General features: G+C 37.0%; 1 protein-coding gene across 2 annotated transcripts in view; it reads left to right on the top strand.

Moving 5' to 3' along the window:
- The window catches only part of FGF12 (fibroblast growth factor 12), a 377880-nt gene that overhangs the window by 189149 nt on the left and 168352 nt on the right, over positions 1-20379 (top strand). For both annotated transcript variants that reach the window (XM_080826118.1, XM_080826117.1), the window contains exon 3: positions 3973-4076. In XM_080826118.1, the coding sequence (XP_080682244.1) occupies positions 3973-4076 (104 nt within the window). The remainder of the gene's footprint in view (positions 1-3972; positions 4077-20379) is intronic.

The following is a 20379-nucleotide window of genomic DNA, read 5'->3' as shown; positions in this document are numbered from 1 at the left end:
AGAACCCATGTGCTACAATGAGGATAAATAATAGATAAGGGTACATCATTTGCCACTTTTAATGATTTTAGGAGGCAGATGCAGACCTTCCCAGAGAGAGTAGTTTTTAACTTTTACCACGAAGAAGTTTCATTCCAAAATGTTTACTGATTTTATTTTATTTTTTTTAATGGACTTGCTAAGTCTCCCAAAGCATACCATCTAAAAGCCATTATCACTTTCTGGTTCATGTATGACTGTCACAGCTTCTTGCCTTTGTCCCTGCCTGGCTTTAGTAATTTTCACACTCTCCTCAGGTATGAACAGCTTTGGAGTTGCCTTGTTATGACTGTTTCAGCTAAATGGACCAGTGTTCTTAGCATTTGTCCTGGGAAATCTTTAGGTTGGAAAGATGATTTGCACAATTTTGGATTTCATTGTTCTTTCTCATAAGAATTGTCGTTGAACTTGATACTTTCTAGTAATTGCATTTATTTACCATGTAAAAGCACCTTACATTTAGTTGGTACCTTGCATATTAGCTCTGCTTTCTTTAGCAGTCTCTATCAGCGAGTATTAGGGTTGGCTCTGCATTACACAGACTAAAATAACAAGGCCTTATTTTTCTTACATAAAAACCAGACCTAGGTAATTGAAGGCTGGCCTGGTGCCATTGCCCCGCAATGTCCTCAGAGATCCAACTCCTTCCAGCTCGCCTGCCACTACTCCCTTGGGGGTAACCCTTGTTTTCATGGTCTCAGACGATCCAGTCTCTCCCCCCCTCCCCCCCGCCCCTCATGCCAGTCCAAACAGCAAAAAGGCAGAGGGCTGAGATAAGGGTAAAGGAAACCTAGATGCTATCTTTAAAGAAAGAGTCTTCAAATGTACAGAGACTTCTAACAACATCTCATTGGCCATTACTGAGTCTATAACCACAGCCAGCTGTGTGATATGTAGAGAAATGTAGCCAAGTATTCTGACTTTGTGAAAAGACAAGAATGGGTATCAGGGGAAATTAAACTTAAAAAGGAAGAAGGAGGACACAATATTTTAGGCAAATAACCACATGAAAGAGCCAGAAACCTTTGTTCAGGTGCAGTTTCATTTGAATTACCTCTCTGAATCTGTTTGTCCTTCTAAAAATTAGGATAATCATTCTGTCTTAAATGTTATGTAGTGTTGGTGGTTGAGGGTCAAATACAATGAAGAATTGATCAGCACTTTGAAAATTAAGTGTTGCACAAAAATACGGTATTTTTTTTTAAAGTCTTAAGCAATCTTCTGAATATAAATGTAATAGGTATTACGGCGCCTGGGTGGCTCAGTGGGTTAAAGCCTCTGCCTTTGGCTCAGGTCATGATCCCAGGGTCCTGGGATAGAGGCCCGCATAGGGCTCTCTGGTCAGCAGGGAGCCTGCTTCTCTCTCTCTCTGTCTGCTTCTCTGCCTACTTGTGATCTCTCTGTCAAATAAATAAATAAAATCTTAGGCGCCTGGGTGGCTCAGTGGGTTAAAGCCTCTGCCTTCGGCTCAGGTCATGATCCCAGGGTCCTGGGATCGAGCCCACATCGGGATCTCTGCTCCGCGGGGAGCCTGCTTTCTCCTCTCTCTCTCTGCCTGCTGCTCTGCCTACTAGTGATCTCTGTTTGTCAAATAAATAAATAAAATCTTTAAAAAAAATGTAATAGGTATTAGTGAGACAACATCACTTGTTAGATCAGACCTTATGGTAACCTTATTTGAGAAGCAAAAGAATAATAGATTAATGACAAAGAGCTCTAATATCCAGAGAACACCCTTCTGTTTATGAAACACTTTCAAGCATATGGTAATGCATTTGGTTCTTCTGTAAACACGATGCAGTGAGGATTATTATGTTCATTTTACAGATAGGAAAATTAAAGCAGAGGTTAAATGAATGGCTCCCAGCCAGGTAGCTTCTGAGTGGTGAGTTTAGAAACTATGTCATCTGCAAATCTCACTTTTTTTTTTTTTTTTTGGTAATCTGTTGCTGCTTGAATCTTTATGTGTCACGCATCTTGTTTTCCATTTGGCAAAGTTTAGATCTCTAAGATTAGAGTGACAGACATTCAGATATTTATCCCTACTTTATCTGCATAGTGTTCATTCTCATTTCTCCCTAGTATGAATCAAATGCAATTACCAGTCCCTTTCTGTACACATCCATTATCCTCCAGAACACCTAAAGTCCTGTCCCACCAAAATGTGTTTCTGTGTGTGGCTTACCCAAATTCTGCCCTTTCTCTAAGTGTCAGCCTGGTCCCATCTTCCATGGGAGACATTTCCCGAATATTTCAGGCCACACAGATCTTCCATTTTCCTGAACTTCTGTAACACAGAGAATATATATAGAATGCATATATTATATTTAATTATAGAAATAAATTATACACTGTATCAGATTATTCCATATGTCTTAGATTTCTCTCCCCAACTAGACTTTAAGGTCTTGTACTTAAGTTATTTCAGTAGCACAAGGACAGTGGTAAGAATATAGGAACAACAAAACCAGTTCAGATTCAAATTGAGCCAATAATTCTTGAGCATCTCCTAAGATCTACTCTCAACTTTCATGACAAATGAGGAAACAGGTTCAAAGAGGCAAAGAGACTGGTCCACTGTCGAGCACATCTAGGAATTAAAACCTGCTGTAGTAAACCTGTGGTCTCAGGCTTCATTCTTTACAGCTATCGGATGAACATTTGACTGGAAGCCAAATACTGTGTGTGTGTGTGTGTGTGTGTTGTTTAGCTTACCATCCCAAGTTGAGAGGAGCCAAGAATAAACAGGCATTCCAGGTAGCGCTTGGGTGGATTTTCATACATTTTACACTCAAAACTAAGAAGATGACCAGAACCGATGGACATTGTATCAGCAAAAAAGAGGGATAAGGACTTCCAACTAAACCATATGCAGTTATATGCTCTTATGCATGCGGCTGTGAGGTATTTCGTCTGTAGCCGTGTTGTCATCTGTAGAGCCTAAAGGATTACTTTCTTCCCTCATGTAATATGAATTCTTTCATGGAAGGGGCAATGTTTTACGCTTATGCTCATTTTATAATTGCAACAGTAGCAACTGGAGTAGTGCTAGGGAGATATAATTCATAAAAAATACATCATTGGAAGAAAAATAGATTATCTTCTCGTTTCTCTTTCTGGTGCTTGAGTACCTTCCCCAAGTAGACATGTAGACTGTTGAATATTTTCAGTGATGGACAACCCAAATACTTAAAGACTACAAGCAGTTTCCCATTTCATCTTGTTGAGTTAAATTTAACAGGTTAATTTTTAATGGTTTTATGCACATCTATATACATATGTGTGTATATGTGTGTGTGTATGTGTGTGTGTGTGCATATTCTGAGGTATAAAATATGCTCGTTAGAGCTTAAGCTATCAATTATTGATCCATCTTTTTAGACATCTACTTTTACATGTAAAGGAATTGAACTATAAAAAGAAAAGCTCTTCATTCCACCAGTGTAGCTAAGAATGAACCAGTGGTTTTTATATCTTCTGTATTCAAGACAATGCTTAGGACGACGGAGAAAAATCTGAAAGCAAGACACCGTGGGATAAGTTATAAAGATCATATTTTATAATTACTTATGTCTGCAGTTACATTTTCTGCTTTTGAAAATGTTTTGGTTCAAATTATTCGTTTGTTTGAAAAAATCATATTATACTGTTTGGGTATGTGCTAATTTTGAGAAATAAAACTGTAGGGCCCATTGAGACCTTATAATGGAATGTAACCCCTTTGCTACAGATGAGTTTATGTGATTTACCTGGGGTCACAGAGGTGATTAAAGGTGATGCAGAAACAAGAAGCCAGTTTTCATCTCAGTCTCCCTCTCTCTTCCTACTAATTTTAATGCATTGTTTTTAATTCTCAAAAGAGTCATCTTAAGAAGCAGGATGATTTATTCAAAAGGTCACTGATTTTTCCTGGTCTTCTTTTTTCCTCTCCAGCCCTCTTCAATCTAATTCCTGTGGGCCTGCGTGTGGTGGCTATCCAAGGGGTGAAGGCCAGCCTCTATGTGGCCATGAATGGTGAAGGCTATCTCTACAGCTCAGTAAGTGCTTTGTAAAGCGTGCATGTATGTGTGTGCGTGTGCTTGTGTACATACATAACCTGGCATTGAGAGCTAGTGAAGTAACGATTATTTTAGGGAAGAAAAGTGGAAGTTGAAGTCATTCTTGATTTTCTGACCCAACATGTCAGAAGTTTATTAAGATTTTTACAATTTACAATGTGAAGGATCATCCCTCCTGAGAAAGAGTTAGTTACTTGCTATACAATATAAATTCTTTTCGTCTGGCTTCTACTTCTAGAAGGTATGTCAATCTTTTGGATTTTACCTTTCTGTTTAATTCAAGGGGTAAGACGTTTTTCTTTTCTCCTGTTACTTCGCCTTTAAGCATAGCGGATGGTTTAAGAAGTTAAATTCTTCAGTTTGTCTGGGAGTCTTCTCTGTCCTGTTGTGGAGAAAAATTTCTCAGAATAGGTTGTGCATCTGTTTTGTATTTAATAAATCTGTTCAGCACTAATACAACAGATTCCTGTCATAACCGGTCACTTCAAAGACAAGGTGAATTTATATAGAATTAGTTAGGGGTTGGATATTTGAGTTTTATTTACATTTCAGTTACTGTTTCTCTTTGGGCAAGTTACCTCCCCTCTTTGACTTAACTTCTGGACCTATAACAGAGTGTTTTGGATACCATGTTGTTTAACATCTCTCCTCAACCCTAAACTGACAAAATTAGATAGCAGCAGTGGCTGCATCATGAGCACTGACATTTTAAAATAGTTAACTCTTGTCTGATGCCTGTCTGACTCTCAAGATAGTAATTTGTGCATTGGGAGAGTGTGGCTGCACTGAATCTCATGTATTTATATAATTTCTGTTTTCTCAGAAGGGAATTTGCCTATTTGTAGTTCACGAAGAGATATCCTTGAAAATCATGGCTGAAGATTTCCACTCTTACTTTCTATGATCTCAGTAAATAGCATAGTTATTCAGGAAGTTCACTTATGCCTATGAGATTCTAAATTAAATATTAAATAGCTTTTATTAAACTCTTCATATTTAGCTAAATGAATCTCTACTATATTCTGCTTGCTTCTTAGTGATACATCTGTCGTTCATATTAGGATTTTTAAGTTACTGTTTTATTCTGCATATTCAGATATGCATTTGCATTCATATACTAGATGTGTACATGCTCATGGTTTTCAACCGTTCTATTCAATATAATACAAATACATTTTTGATTAAAACAAAAATGAGCTCTCATTATTTTTTTAAAAATTTTTAAATTTAACATATAATGTATTATTTGCCCCGGGGTACAGGTCTGTGAATCGCCAGGCTTACACACTTTACAGCACTCACCATAGCACATACCCTCCCTAGTGTCCGTAACCAGTCACCCTATCCCTACCCCCCACCCCAGCAACCCTCAGTTTGTTTTGTGAGATTAAGAGTCTCTTATGGTTTGTCTCCCTCCTGATCCCATCTTGTTTCATTTTCCCCCCTTACCCCTCACGACCCCCAATCCTGCCTCTCAAATTCTTCCTACCAGAGAGATCATATGATAATTGTCTTTCTCTGATTGACTTATTTCACTTAGCATAATCCCCTCTAGTTCCATCCCTATCAATGCAGGTAGTGGGTATTCATCTTTTCTGATGGCTGAGTAATATTCCATTGTATATATATGTACCACACTCTCTTTATCCATTCATCTGTTGAAGGGCATCTTGGCTCCTTCCACAGTTTGGCTATTGTTATGAACATTGGGGTACAGGTGCCCCTTCTTTTCACTACATCTGTATCTTTGGGGTAAATACCCAGTAGTGCAATTGCAGGGTCATAGGGAAGCTCTATTTTTAACATCTTGAGGAACCCCCATACTGTTTTCCATAGTGGCTGGACAAGTTAACATTTCCACCAACAGTGTAAGAGGGTTCCCCTTTCTCCACATCCTTGCCAACAAGTTGTTGTTTCCTGTCTTATTAATTTTTGCCCTTCTAACTCATGTGAGGTGGTATCTCATTGTGGTTTTGAATTGTTCCCTGATGGCTAGTGATGTTGAACATTTTTTTCATGTATCTGTTAGTCATTTGTATGTCTTCCTTGGAGAAGTGTCTGTTTGTGTCTTTTGCCCATTTCTTGACTGGATTATTTGTTTTTTTAGTGTTGAGTTTGATAAGTTCTTTATAGGTCTTGGATACTAGCCCTTTATCTATAATGTCATTTGCAAATACCTTCTCCCATTCCATGGGTTGCCTCTTAGTTTGGTGGACTGTTTCTTTTGCCGTGCAAAAGCTTTTTATCTTGATGAAGTCCCAAAAGTTCATTTTTGCTTTTGTTTCCCTTGCCTTTGGAGACATGTCTTGAAAGAAGTTGCTGTAGCCCATGTCAAAGAGATTACTGCCTATGTCCTCCTCTAGGATTTTGATGGATTCCTGTCTCACATTGAGGTCTTTCGTGCATTTTGAGTTTATCTTGTGTATGGTGTGAGAGAATGGTCCATTTTCATTCTTATGTATGTAGCTGTCCAATTTTCCCAGTACTTATTGAAGAGACTTGTCTTTTTTCCATTTGATACTTTTTTCCTGATTTGTCAAAGATTAGTTGACCATAGAGTTGAGGGTCCATTTCTGGAATCTCTATTCTGTTAAATTTTAAATGATTTTAAGTGATGGCCATAAGCCTGAAAAGTTTGTTATAAGTCTAGAGAAGGCTGATACTAGGGGAAGCAAACCCGAAAGAGAAGAGAGCATCAAGGTTCCATCACTCCTGCAGTACTGTGTGGCATGCCTCAGCAGGAGAGCACCAGTGCAGCCAGGGGCCCTGTGGTGAGTAAAAGCAGCTGTTAACATAGGCTTTATTGAGGTGTTTTTGGTGTATATTAAGGCTTGAATTTTTCTTTTAAAAAGCACTTTCCTACTTCATGTTAAACAGTGTGGTTAGGCATACCAGTGGAGGCCGTAGCCAGTATAGGCCAATGGGGATTGGCATGTGGCTTGGGGCAAACCCTGCTGATCTTAAAGAAGCTACTTAGAGTCCAAATGGTATCATTTATCTCGTGTCATTCACCTGGTTTGTATTCATTTTTTAAACTAGGAATGAATTCCCTCATGACATCTGATTTCTCCCCCTCACCAGGAGACAGGAAAGAGTGGGAAAGATGAAGTGACTGCTGGGTAGCCTAGAGCTAAAATTTTAAGATCCATTCTGAAAAATCTGTGTTTTAATAGTGGAGTTTAATTCATGTGCATTTAATGAGATTGCTGATGCATCTGAATTTGTTTTTACCATTGTAGTTTGTATTTTTTTTGCTTCCACGTTCTTTTTTTATTCCTTGGTTTGACATTTTTTTTCTATTCTATTTTTATTCTTCTGCTAGTCTGTAAATGTAGGTTATAATTCTACATCTTTAGTGATTTACCCTTATTTTTCTAACATGCATATGTAAGTATATAGTCTGCTAAATATTTTATTTTGTGTTCATGTCCTCCTTCCCCAAAGCTGGTTGAACTTAGGATGCTGCCTTGCCTAGTAAACACCACCATACTTCTTGTCAATTTGATTAATGACACTTTAGAAGAAAATAATATGCATGATTTGTTATTATTCTATAGCTAATAGTTAAATTCACCAATCTTTATTTTATTTTATTTTTTTTAAGATTTTATGACGGAGAGATAGTGAGAGAGGGAACACAAGCACAGGGGAGCTGGAGAGGGAGAGGGGCAGCCTCCATGCTGAGTAGGGAGCCCGACATGGGGCTAGATCCCAGGATGTTGGGATCACCACCCCAGCTGAAGGCAGACACTTAATGACTGAGCCACCCAGATGCCCCTAAATTCACCAATCTTTAAAATAATTTCTATGCCTATAATTTTTGGTTTTGTGTGCATATCCCGTTTGGCCCCTCTGAAATTTATTTTTCTTCTGAAAGAAGTCTTTGTTTTAGGTGTGAGGGTCTGCAGGTGGTGAATTCATTTTGTCCTGGTGTCCATGAAAATGCCTTCTTTTCACTTTCACTCTTTAATTATAGTTCAGATAATTTTACAATTCCGGGAGACCTGTACTTTCCCCAGCAACTTTGAAAATTATATTCCATTGGTTTCTGACATCTGTTGTTGACTGTGAGAAGTTTGCTGTCAGTTGAATATTTTTCCTTTGTAGGTAACTGTATGTAAAAAAAATTTCCTTTTTATGTTTCATGTTTTACACATCCAACTATATATCTTGTTGTGAATCTATCTTAATTTATCTTGTTAGAAATTCAGAATGTACTTTTAATCCAAAGATTAACATTTCTTCATTTCTGGGAAACTTTAATTCTTAACCATATACATTTTATTTCTCTATCTTGAAGCTGATAATGCTCAAATGACTTATGATAGAAACTCAAATTCATCTACTTTAGAATTAATGCCAACTATTTTGTGATTTCAATCACTATGGTTTTCATTTTTGAATCCCAAATGGTTTCTGAGTAATATCCACCTGATCTTGATTGATTTCTTCCTGTTTTTACTATCTGGCTCTTTTTATAGGAGGTTATTAATGCATTTTTCTCTCCGAGCATTCTTATAATACTTTGTCAAACTTCTCTATAAGTTTAATTTCTTTGGTAATGAATTCATGTTTTAATCATTGATTTTTTTGGCAATCATTTTTACAATGAGGTTGAAATTACCTTAGAATTTAAAATTAGTTCTCCATGTGTTTGGATTTTTGGTCTGTAGGAACATTTTTGTCCCCTCCCCGGCCCCACCTCATGGTCTTCTTCCTCAGAGGTTTGCCCCCACTTTCTAGTTTGTTTTTGTTGTTGTTGTTGCTATCCAGTCTCCAGTGGCCCTAGTTTAGCATAAGATGTTAGAGTCATTTCAAGGCTCTTACCCTAGGGTAACACTGGGGTTAGGGAGGGGGGCTAGGTCTAGTTCCTCTCATTGTGAGGCCCTGTCTCTCACTAGATCTTGTCAAAGTAGTATCAGCATTTTTATTTTTGCCCTTTTACAGTTGGAGCAGGAAGACTATCCTAGCCACTGGTGTGACCATGCAGGCTGGCTTCAGTCCCCATCCTGCATAGAGGGATTTTATTCCCATTGACTTGACCAGAGTGGAGCTCTGGGGCACACTACCAGTGTCAGGATATGGAGCTTGTGGCCCCAGCCTACTCAGTCCTTCATTTCCATTCCATAGGGATGCTTGTTTCCATTCCACAGGGATGCTTAGCTTGCTTTTAGAACCTGGCTGTGTCATTTAGAACTTACATTTTTATATTTTATTCATCTGTTTGGAGCAGAGTGGGTGCAACATAGTCTAAACTCATGCCTTTTTTCTTTTTTAGTTATAGTAAGAAACACATAAAATTTACCATCATAACCATTTTTAAGTTTTACATTACAGTAGCGTTAACTATATGCACATTGTTGTGCAACAGATTTCTAGAAATTTTTCATCTTCGCAAAACTGAAGTTCTATACCCATAAACAATTCTCCTTTCTCCCCTCCCCTCAGCTTCTGGCAAACACCGTTCTACTTTCGGTTTCTGAGTTTGACTGTTTAGATACCTCATATATGTGAAATCATGTAGTATTTATCTTTTTGTGATTGGCTTATTTCATTTAGTGTAATGTCTTCAAGTTTCATCCATGTTGTAGCATCTGAAAAAAATTCCTTTTTAATTTTTTTGAGAAACCTCCATACAGTTTCCCATCATTTGCATCATTTTGTATTCCTAGCAGCGGTGTAGAAGGATTTCAGTTTTTCCATATCGTTACTGACATTTGTTATTTCCTTCCTCCCTACCTCCTTCTCTCTCTCCCTTTCTTTTTCTTTCCTTCTTTTCTTTTTCTTCCTTCCCTTCCCTTCCCTTCCTTTTCCTTTCCTTCCTTCCCTCCCTCCCTCCCTCTCACCTTCCTTCCCTCTCTCCCTCCCCCTCCCTTCCCCTCCCCCTTCCTTCCTTCCTTCCTTCTTTCCTTCCTTCCTTCCTTTCTCTCTTTCTTTCTCTTTCTTTCTTTCTTTCTTTCTTTCTTTCTTTCTTTCTTTCGTTAGTGGTCCTACTAACAGATACAAGGTGATATTGCCTAGTAGTTTTGACTCATATTTCCCTTGGATTAGTGATGATAAGCACTTTTCATGTACACGTTGGCCATTTGTATGCCTTTGGAGAATGTCTGTTTAAGTTCTTTGCCCATTTTTAAATGTGTTTTTTGGCTGTTGTAAGTGTTCCTTATATATGAATATGAACTCCTTATCAGATACATGGTTGGCAAATATTCTTTTCCTATTCTGTAGGTGACTTTTTCACTTTGTCAATTGTTTTCTTTGCTGTGCAGAAACTTTGATGTAATCTCACTTATCTATTTTTACATTTATTGCCTGTGAATTTGGTTTCATACACAACAAATCATAGCCAAATTCAATGTCATGAAGATTTTCTCCTATGTTTTTTCTTAGAATTTTATAATTTTAGGTATTACATTTAGGTTTTTAATCCATTTTGTGTTAATTTTGTATATAGTGTAAGGTAAGGGCCCAAATTTATCTGTTTATTTTTTGCATACAGATACCCAGTTTTTCCAACACCATATGTCAAAGAGATGATCCTTTCCCCATTGTGCACTCTTGGCACTCTTGTCAAAGATCACTGGACCATATTTGTGAGAGTTTATTTCTGAGTTCTCTATTTTGTTTCATTTATATATATGTCTGTCTTTATGCTAGTACTACACTTTTTGATTACTATAGGTTTGTAAGATGTTTTAAAATGAAGAGGTGTGAGTTCTCCACCTTTTTTTTTTTTTTTTTAATCAAAATTGTTTTGACTATTCAGACTCCTGTGAGATTCCATGTGGGTTTTAGGAATTTTTCTTCCCATTTCTGAAAAAAAAAGTCATTGAGATTTATAAGGATTACTTTGAATCTGAAGGTTGTTTTGGGTAGTATGGATACTTTGGCAATGTTAAATCTTTCAATCCATAAACACAGATGTCATTCCATTTATCTGTTTTTTCCTTAATTTCTTTCAGCAATGTTTTGTAGTTCTCAGTGTATAATTATTTTGCCCCCTTGATTAAGTTTATATTTATTATGCCATTTTGAAAGGAAACCCAAAATAATTTTAATGGTATTAGATGATAATTTTTTCTGTGAAGTAGAGTAAATAAAAGTTCTAGAAGGCATCACTTTCTCACACAAAAGAAGCTCACAAATGCTAGAAACTTCTGTTCCTGAAACACCTTCTTCAGTAGTTCAGGAAACACTGCTGTGTCACAATCTGTTGAGACAGATTTTCCTACAAATTTTACCTTATTCAGATAGTGCCCTTAATTTTAAAATTTTTGCTATTTCACCAGTTTTAACTAACTTGAATTTTAATATTGTTTGGTATGTCATTCTCTTTGAGGTTTACAAGATTTTGAAATAACTTGTAAAATGACCTAAATTTTGTCAAATTATCACAATGCTTAAAGGCATTTGCATTTGCATCTTTTCAACATATACAGAGAAGGTGTAGCCTGAATCTCCTCTTTCTACTCTCTATAAATTTCCTGGAAGATTGGTACCTTTTTATATTTTCATTAGTTTGAGCTGAACCTTGTATACGTAAAGCAATGACAGATAAGAATTTTTTGATATAAAATTCTAAAGTCAGATTATTTTCAAACTGGAGGTTAAAAATTAGTGATAAAATATTTTAGATAATTATTATAGAGTCTTAGGTGTAATAAAATATATAAAGGTTGAAAGTAATACTACTATAGTTACATTGATGTTGCTATTATATTTGACTTTTTTGTTGTTCTGTACCTGTGTAATTCTTAACCTTCCTTGTAGTTCAATTCAAATCTTACTGATATGTGAACTCTTTCCATTATCCATATCAGTGAGAATTAGATACTACTTCTGCTTTAGTATCACAGTACTTGGTGTCTGTTTTTCTAGTGGGAAGGAATTATATCATACCCATCTTTGTTACCTGGGCCATCTATTTCTTCCAGTCACAACATTAAGTACATTCTCTGATGAAGGAAAGCTCTCAATGAACTTGTTGAATTTTAAAGAATTGCCTATTCCAAGTATAGATGGAGAAAATTATATATAGCAGGTGAACGGTTAACTATGATTACATTGGTGATCTTGCAGTCCACAGCACAAATGCTCCTTTGCCCTCAAAGTCAGCCTCAGTAAACCTAAAGTTCAGTCAATATATATTTATAGGAACTCTACCACATACTCAACATTATACGATATAGTGAGCATATGAAAGTGGGTAAAATAGACAGATCCTCATCTTCCTAGAGTTTTTACTTATATCATAATTACCTGTTGCAAGAAGTTTGGGCTAGTACAAAGTTAGGGAGTACAGTCTCCAATACCACCTTCACTTCTAACACCAACTGTTAAGTTTTGGTCAAGGGTGGATCCCAACACCTCTCTTTGGTTTGATAATTTATTGGAAGGACTTACAGAACTCACTGAAAGCTATAGTAAGTATTATACTTGTGTTTATTACAGGGAAAGAATACAGGGAAGCCAAGGAAAGAAGAATACGGGCAGAGTATAGGAGACACCAAAAGTACCAAATGCAAAGTTTCTGTTGTCTTCTTCCTGCGGAATCAGAATGTGTTGCTCTTCTGGTATCATTATGTGACAGTGCACATGAAATACTGCCAATCAGGAGACTCACCTGAGCCTTGGTGTTAATTAAGAGTTTTTATTGAGACTCCATTATGTAGGATTGATTGAATGATTGCCCATGTGGCTGACCTCAGGTTCCTGATAGACTGGTATGTTGCATGACCCAAAGTGCTAACCCTAAAACATATTGGTTCTCTCTGGCTAACCTAAGGCCCTCAGGCTAACAAATACCAATTTCCATAAGCCAAGGGCAAATGCCACACATATTTTGGGACAAGGTTTAAGTTCTTTACATATATACACACTGTCTAATTGAAGTGAATGCCATATTTTATTAATATATGACTCGACGCCCCAGTCACACCCTGTTATAACAAAACATGCCCTCCCAAAATGCATATGTTAAAGCTCTAATCCTCAGTGTGATGGTATTAGGAGGTGAGGCCTGTGGGAAGTAATTGGGTTTGGATGATATCATAAGGATAGAGTCCTCATAATGGGATTAGTATCCTTAGAGAAAGAGGAAAAGAAACTGAAACTTTTTCTGCCTTTGAGCATGCAAAGTAGATGTCATGTAAGCATACGATGAGATGACAGCTATCTACAAGACAAGAGAAGAGCCCTCACCAAGAAACAAATCTGATGACACCTTGAACTCAGACTTCCCAGCTTCTGGAACTATGTGAAATAAATGTCTGTTGTTTAAGCCATATAGTCTATGATATTTTATTAGAGCAGAAAAGATACTTCCCTCCTGCCTACCATCTACTTTTTCCCTCCAACTTGGAAGAAGGAAATCATGAGAGAAAAGAAATTTATGAGAGTAACATCTGGTACCTCATCATTTGGGAAGTGAAAACATAAATTAGTGCTTTGGACAACTTGAGAGCCTTGATATTTGAATTTAGGAAATTGCACTTAAAAATAATGCAATTTGAATAGCTTGAGACATGTCTAAGACTTGAACAAGGCTGAAAGTATTGGGTCTTTTTTAAAAAGATTTGTTTATTTATTTTTAGAGAGAGAGAATGAGAGAGCAGGCTTCAGGAGCAGAGGGACAGGGAGAGAGAATCCCAAGTAGACTCCCTGCTAAGCATGGAGCCCAATGCAGAGCTCCATCTCAGGACCCTGATATCATGACCTGAGCCAAAACCAAGAGTCTGACACTCAACCCTGTGTGCCCCTCAGACACTCCAGGACTGGGGCTTTTTAAATGAATAGTTTGGTGCTTTTAGCACACATGTCCCTGGCATTTCAGTGATTGATAATGATTAAAATGTTTTAGAAAGGTTTGCTTTTCTGACTACAGTCATTGTTACTTGATAATGTTTGGCCTTGTATCAGTTATCTCTAAAATCAAAATTATTTAGCTTATGAACTGTGTTGCTTTTTTTTTTTTTCAGTTGAGGAATTAAGGTCAAATTATATGAGTACAAATTCGTATTGTTTAACACTGCCTTAATCCATGTCAATTATATTTGAAACTAAATCAGTTATAAAATGACTCCTTTAAGTCAGTCTTTGTTCTAAATACATAAGTAGTATTATAAGCTGTTATGAGAGTAGCTCTACCAGTGACAGTCATAGCATCGGTATTAGTGGCTGTGCTGGTACAAATAATAGAGTTTATTTAGTTTTTATTGTTTCTAAAGGACTTTTAGATTTATATGTAATTTGCACAGCAACTCTGTGACGAAGGATAGGAATGGACCATTAAATATAGATGAAAAGCTGTGGCTTAGGAAGCTTGTTGACTTAAGTTCATCCTGGTGAGTAACAGAACCCAAATTATTATCTAGGTTGTAACTCCAGAAATTATGAGATTTTGGCAATACCACACTGCCCTTGGCTGTATGTATAATAGATCTTCCCACTGTAGAATGATTTTTCAATTCTTAACTGAGCTTTCATATAAACAGTCTCATCTGAGCCTTATAATAACAGTGCTATTGCTCCAGAAGGACAAAAGTTATACCTGGGAAGCAGAGTTTATGTGACTAAAATGAGGGCACTCAGTATAGGTGAGGTAGGTCAAGAAAAGGAAATCCTAGTTCCAATATTCATTTTCCAAGGCAACACTGTTTCTCCTATTTGCTATTGAAATTAAAGATGTGTCACTCTGTACTGTTAGAACATAATGTCAAAAGCATAATTATATTAAAACCAGGGCAACCTATCACCTTGTTTATTTATAGGTATCAACAGCAATGATTATAAGAATGAGAGAGATATTTCTTAATTGCCTCATGTCCTTTTGCACCATTTAAAATTGCATGCCTAAATCTGGTGTTTCAGTGAGAGCAGATGATGTCAAGATTGTGATAAGGTACTTACTTTAGATTGAAAAAGTAAATTAAGAGCTATTGAGAAACATGGGAGGGGTCTTTGAGGAAGAAGAAAAGAAGAGGACCGACACTAAAAGCTATAGGGGGAGAATGAGTTTATGCCCACAAGGTGACAATAGAAGGGACCTTTTTATTTTACTTCTCTAATTTCTTTTGCTTCTCACTATCATAGATGTCCAAAATTTCCCATTGCTGAGGACCCAATAAAACATTTCCTAATTTCTGCAAAATAAAATTTCTACAAAAATAACTTTCATATTTTGCACCTTGATGGGACATTTATCTGTATATTCCCTTTCTTCCTTTTGTTAGAATCACTGGGTTTTGTGCCCTGTTTATCCTACCAGATGCAAGCTCCTTGAAGTTAGTGATCAGATCTAATATAGACTAATATATCCTATAGCACTAAAGGCTGCAATTACCATATAAAGGTGTCTGTTAAAATCTTGTTGAGTCAGCTGATGGATACATTTCATGCAGTTAATTCTGAAAATAATTTATTGGGCCTCTGGTCTTACTGGTTTTTGTAATAATTGTGCTGATTGTGTCTCTACACACTTTCTAGTCCAGTTAACTGGTTCAACTTTTAATAGGCTTTGAAACATGGCAAGTTTGTTAGAGGAGTCATTTTTCATGCTTCTCTGCATTGAGGTCGATATTGTGTTGTAGTTTTGAAAGGTGATGTTGTCGTGTTTTCCTTTCTGTACCAGATACTGCTTATAAAAGAGAGGGAGCTAAGATCAGCTGGGACATCTTCTGGGAGCAGCTTGGTCATTGCAGTTCATCTTTCAGTGGAAGATTTCCATTTTATGTTGAAAAGAAATGGCAGATTTTTTAACCAAACATGTAGAACAGAAGTACAAAATAATTACTGACTCTAGAATTTCAGTTTCCTCATCAACTGACTTCCTCATGGAATGTTCTGAAATCTGAGGCATACGTAGAACTATTTCTTGGGGCAGGTAATTTCTCTGAAAAGTCCTGAATATTTAAGGAGAGAGAGAGAGAGAGAGAAGAGAGAAAGAGGGAATACTTTAGCCATTAATGCCAAATGGATCATAGAGTTTTGGTTAATGGCACTTGGATAGAGAGAAGTCAAAGGCCAAATCACAAAAGCTTATTTACCAATTAGTTTGTTAAATATTCAGTTTAGGCAATTTACATTTTTTTCTTCCATATACATGTGATTTCCTTGAATTTCATAACATTTCTTTTTCATCTTTGGTTAATTTTTGGCTATAGCACCTAGAAAAAAAATATTTATTTTGCCTGTTCTTTTTTTTTTTTTCTTTACCCTCATATATACTAATTAAGTGAACTGAGGTATCCTTTTCAACAACAACAAAAAGAAAAGAAAAAGAAAGAAAGGAAAAAGAAAATATGAAATCTTGCCAGCCCAAGAATCTGGCAGTTGTTGTTTGCAAATGTGACATGATTGGTTGTTGTTGGAATTAGGTTGCCTTTCTTTAGAAAGAATCAATAGATCATTAGTTTTACTTTCAGTAAGGATTAAATAATGGTAAGCATTCATTTTTAACTTACTGTGTTTTCAGTATTAATTGGTGTTGATTTTATTCTAAGAGTTTATAACTTCTGGAAAATATTAATACTTTAGCTCCAGGGCTAGCCTTAATTATAAAAATTAGCATATGTATTTCAACTAACAGTTTTCATTGAAAAATAAAAGTAGGATTAAGCTTCTAAGAGCAGCACTAATGAAGACCTTTAGTTGAATCCTTTGGAAATGATACTAAATTTTGTATTTTTTCCTTTCTGCCTTGCCATTAGGCCAATATGTAGTCATATATCCAAAATTTTTAGATTGCATTTCTTTAGACATTAGTGAATTGGGCAGTTTTAAGTAGTATTTTTTTTTTTTTTAAGATTTTATTTGTCAGAGAGAGAGAGGGAGAGAGAGTGAGCGAGCACAGGCAGAGGCAGAGGGAGAAGCAGGCTCCCTGCCAAGCAAGGAGCCCGATGTGGGACTCGATCCCAGGACACTGGGATCATGACCTGAGCCGAAGGCAGCTGCTTAACCAACTGAGCCACCCAGGCGTCCCTTTTAAGTAATATTTAAAAATACAAGCTTTAGAAATAAAACTGAGTTTGAATCAGTTCTGTAACGTACTTTCTTTTCTATCATTGGAGAAATTTCTTAAACTTCTAGGCTCAGTTTCCTCATATATAAAATGGGGATAATAATGAAAATGTATGCTATATAGGATTATAGCAAGGCTGAAATGAAAGGATATATGTAAAACCCTAGCACTGTGCATGGTACACAGTGAATGCTCAGTGTTAGCCAGCCCAGCAGCAGCAGCAGCAGCAGCAGCAGCAGCAGCAGCAGTAGTAGTAGTATATGCTCAATGTATCCTCAATCAGTTCCTTAGCATCAGTCTGTGATGTTCATGTAGTATTAATTTTACCCTTAGTTTCAATGGTGATTCCTGGTTTGCCTCATGTACTTTCTTTAGCTGCTCTGGCCATGGAAGATGAGCTGTAGAGTATTTCTCATGTAATTAGAGCCAATTAGCTTTAGGCCCAAGACTTGACTTTATCTGTTGAAGGAGAGTTGCCCCCCCCCCCCTTTTTTTAACTAGATTTAGAACTGAAAGGATCGAAGGACTGCTACCATCTTAAAAGCACAAGAGAAATCCTGGATTAGACTGATTCCAGCATTCAAAGGACCTGGTTCTTAGGTGAAAAGATGGAGAAACCAGGTCTTTTTCACATCTTTTGAAGCTGCACATGAAGACACACCTGAAGGAGCCCTATCTGTGACATTTGCAATTTTGTGACTCAATAATTGACTTTCTTGCGTTAACCAGTTTGGGTTACATTTTTTATTTTTAACCAGATAAACTGATAGATGAACCAGATAAACTGATAGATGAACCAATTTTCAGAGTAGTCAGACTTTCTGTAAAAGCTCCATATTCTCCACATTGTTCTTACTGAGAAATTATCTGGTTGCCTCCTTCTGAAGATTTATGGCTTTACTATGGCTTTCCAGGCCAGCCTAATTCCCAGTAGAGATTTCTTGTCATTATTAGTTCTGCCTTCCCTTGCTTTTCCTTCTCCAAAACCAAAGTGAGAATTAGTAATTTCATAAGTTAATGTTTCTTGGTTTGTAATAAAAAAAATCCTCCAAAGATATAGATTAATTTTTTCCCCCACTCTCCCGCTCCCAGCTTGAGCCAGTTTTTCAATTTGGGGGGCTTTCCCTCTTCTAAATATCTCTTTATTTAACTCACTTGGAGGAAAATATACTACATAAAATCAGTCTATAGGCCATGATTTTTATATACTTTAGGGAGGGGAAAGCAAAAGAAATGAGTGCTAAATGTAAAGGGAAAAATCAGTTGATTCTCCATTGAGAATTGGATGGGAGAGAGAGATGTGATGAAGCAGAGAAACAATTTCAAGCCTACAGCCTACTGCATTTATGGTACACCTAAAAGTTTGTTTCTATACCACAAAATTTAAAAATCTAGTAGTTAAATTGGAAAAGTGGTTTAGCTGCATGGAAATGTATATGTCAAAAGTGACATATTTTAGCCCCTTCTAACTAGAAGGAAAGAACTTTATTTTGAGGCCATTGAGAGCATAAGTCTCCCACAGGGTAACCATATGCCCTGGTTCATCCAGGAGAGTTCCAGTTTATGTGTGATGTTTTAGTGTAGTTATTGAGAGTAACCGTTTGACCCTCAAAAGTGTCCTGAATTAGGACCTGGTCAGTAATTATGCAATCACCTTACACATGATCCTACATATGACTCACTGAGTCATATGTATCAGTGATACACTGAGGTATCAGTGTATGCACAAAATCTCACTGAAAAATTTGAAAATTCCGTCTTCTGATTTTACTTCCAAGGCCAACTCTTAATGAAAGAACTCTTAAGTTCACTTGCCTGTATCACCCAGGTTTTAAGTTTGAGTAAAAGATACCCATAACAGAGGTTTAAATTTTCTTACATAATCACAAGCCTGGAGATTGACAGTTATGGGTTTTGGTTAATGGACTGGTTCAAGAAGCACATTACAGTCAAGGTCTTTATTTATTTATTTTTAAAAAGATTTTATTTATTTATTTGACAGAGAGAGACACAGGGAGAGAGGGAACACAAGCAGGGGGAGTGGGAGAGGGAGAAGGAGGCTTCCCACTGATCAGGGAGCCCCATGCGGAGATCCATCAGGGATCATGACCTGAGCTGAAGGCAGATGCTTAAAGACTAAGCCACCCAGGCACCCGCAGCCAAGGTCTTTAAATGTATTTGACCTTTTCCTCATGGTACAAGATGAGTTCTATAACTCCAGGTAATACACGTACACTCTGGGCAGTGGGAAAGGGGCACAGAGAAAGAATGTGTATTTATCAGGAAAGCATATTTTCCTAGAAATTCCAGTAATGAAAGTAAACAATATCCAGTGATGAATATGGAGCTGTGTCACATGGTCGCCCCTAGATGCAATAAGTATAGGGAAATGTCTGGATTGTTTTTAAATTTGAGCTGTAGACATTGTAGTAATTATCAAAACAGGATTCTGATAATACGAAGGGGAAAATATATTAGGTAGGCACCTGATAAATGCTACACCTGCTCAGTCCTATATTTATATAGGACTTAAGATAAAGGGAGAGATAAAGAACAAGTGAACAGATTAAAGAGTAATAGGCATGTGTCATCTCTTCATTAGGTTAAGATATTTTGCATCTCTATAAGGAAGCTAAATACTGAATTCTAAAGACTAGAGGGAAGCTAGAGTTCCTGTAATTTATTCAGTTCTGAATAGATTAGAACTCCCCTGAGATTTGGAGACAAAAGCTTTCTGCTTACTGAGTTTTCATGGCAGATTGCTGGATATTTCCTCTCAAATTTCTTTCTATAACTAGGGCACTGAGGAATAAGCATTACTGCCTCAACTTCATTCTTCTATTTCATTAGATGGGAAAAGTTCTCTATGGAACTGTGAAAAGGCACCAGGTAACTGAATGCCACCACCGAGGATATAGCATTGCTTTGCAAAGGTGTGTTTGCCTATGGTTTCTTCCTTTCTTTCCTTTTAGAAAGAGAGAGCAGAGAGGGGCAGAGGGAAGAGAATCTTGAGCAGGCTCCATGCCCAGCTCAGAGCCCAGAGCAGGATTCTATCTTGCATCCTGAGGTCATGACCTGACCTGAAATCAAGAGTTGGACGCTCAACTGACAGCTACCTGGGTGCCCTGCCTATGGTTTCAATCTAGCTGTTCCTGAAGATCCAGGGATCAGCAGTTTTTTTCATGCTCCTATTAATCCAATAACTTATTACCTATTTATTTAAGGCTGGTAATGTGACACATGTTGTCCTAGGCACTACAGATA

The sequence above is a fragment of the Martes martes genome (genome assembly GCF_963455335.1).
Source record: "Martes martes genome assembly, chromosome: 1".
Classification (NCBI taxonomy): Eukaryota; Metazoa; Chordata; class Mammalia; order Carnivora; family Mustelidae; genus Martes; species Martes martes.
This window is presented reverse-complemented; position numbering and strand designations above follow the sequence as displayed.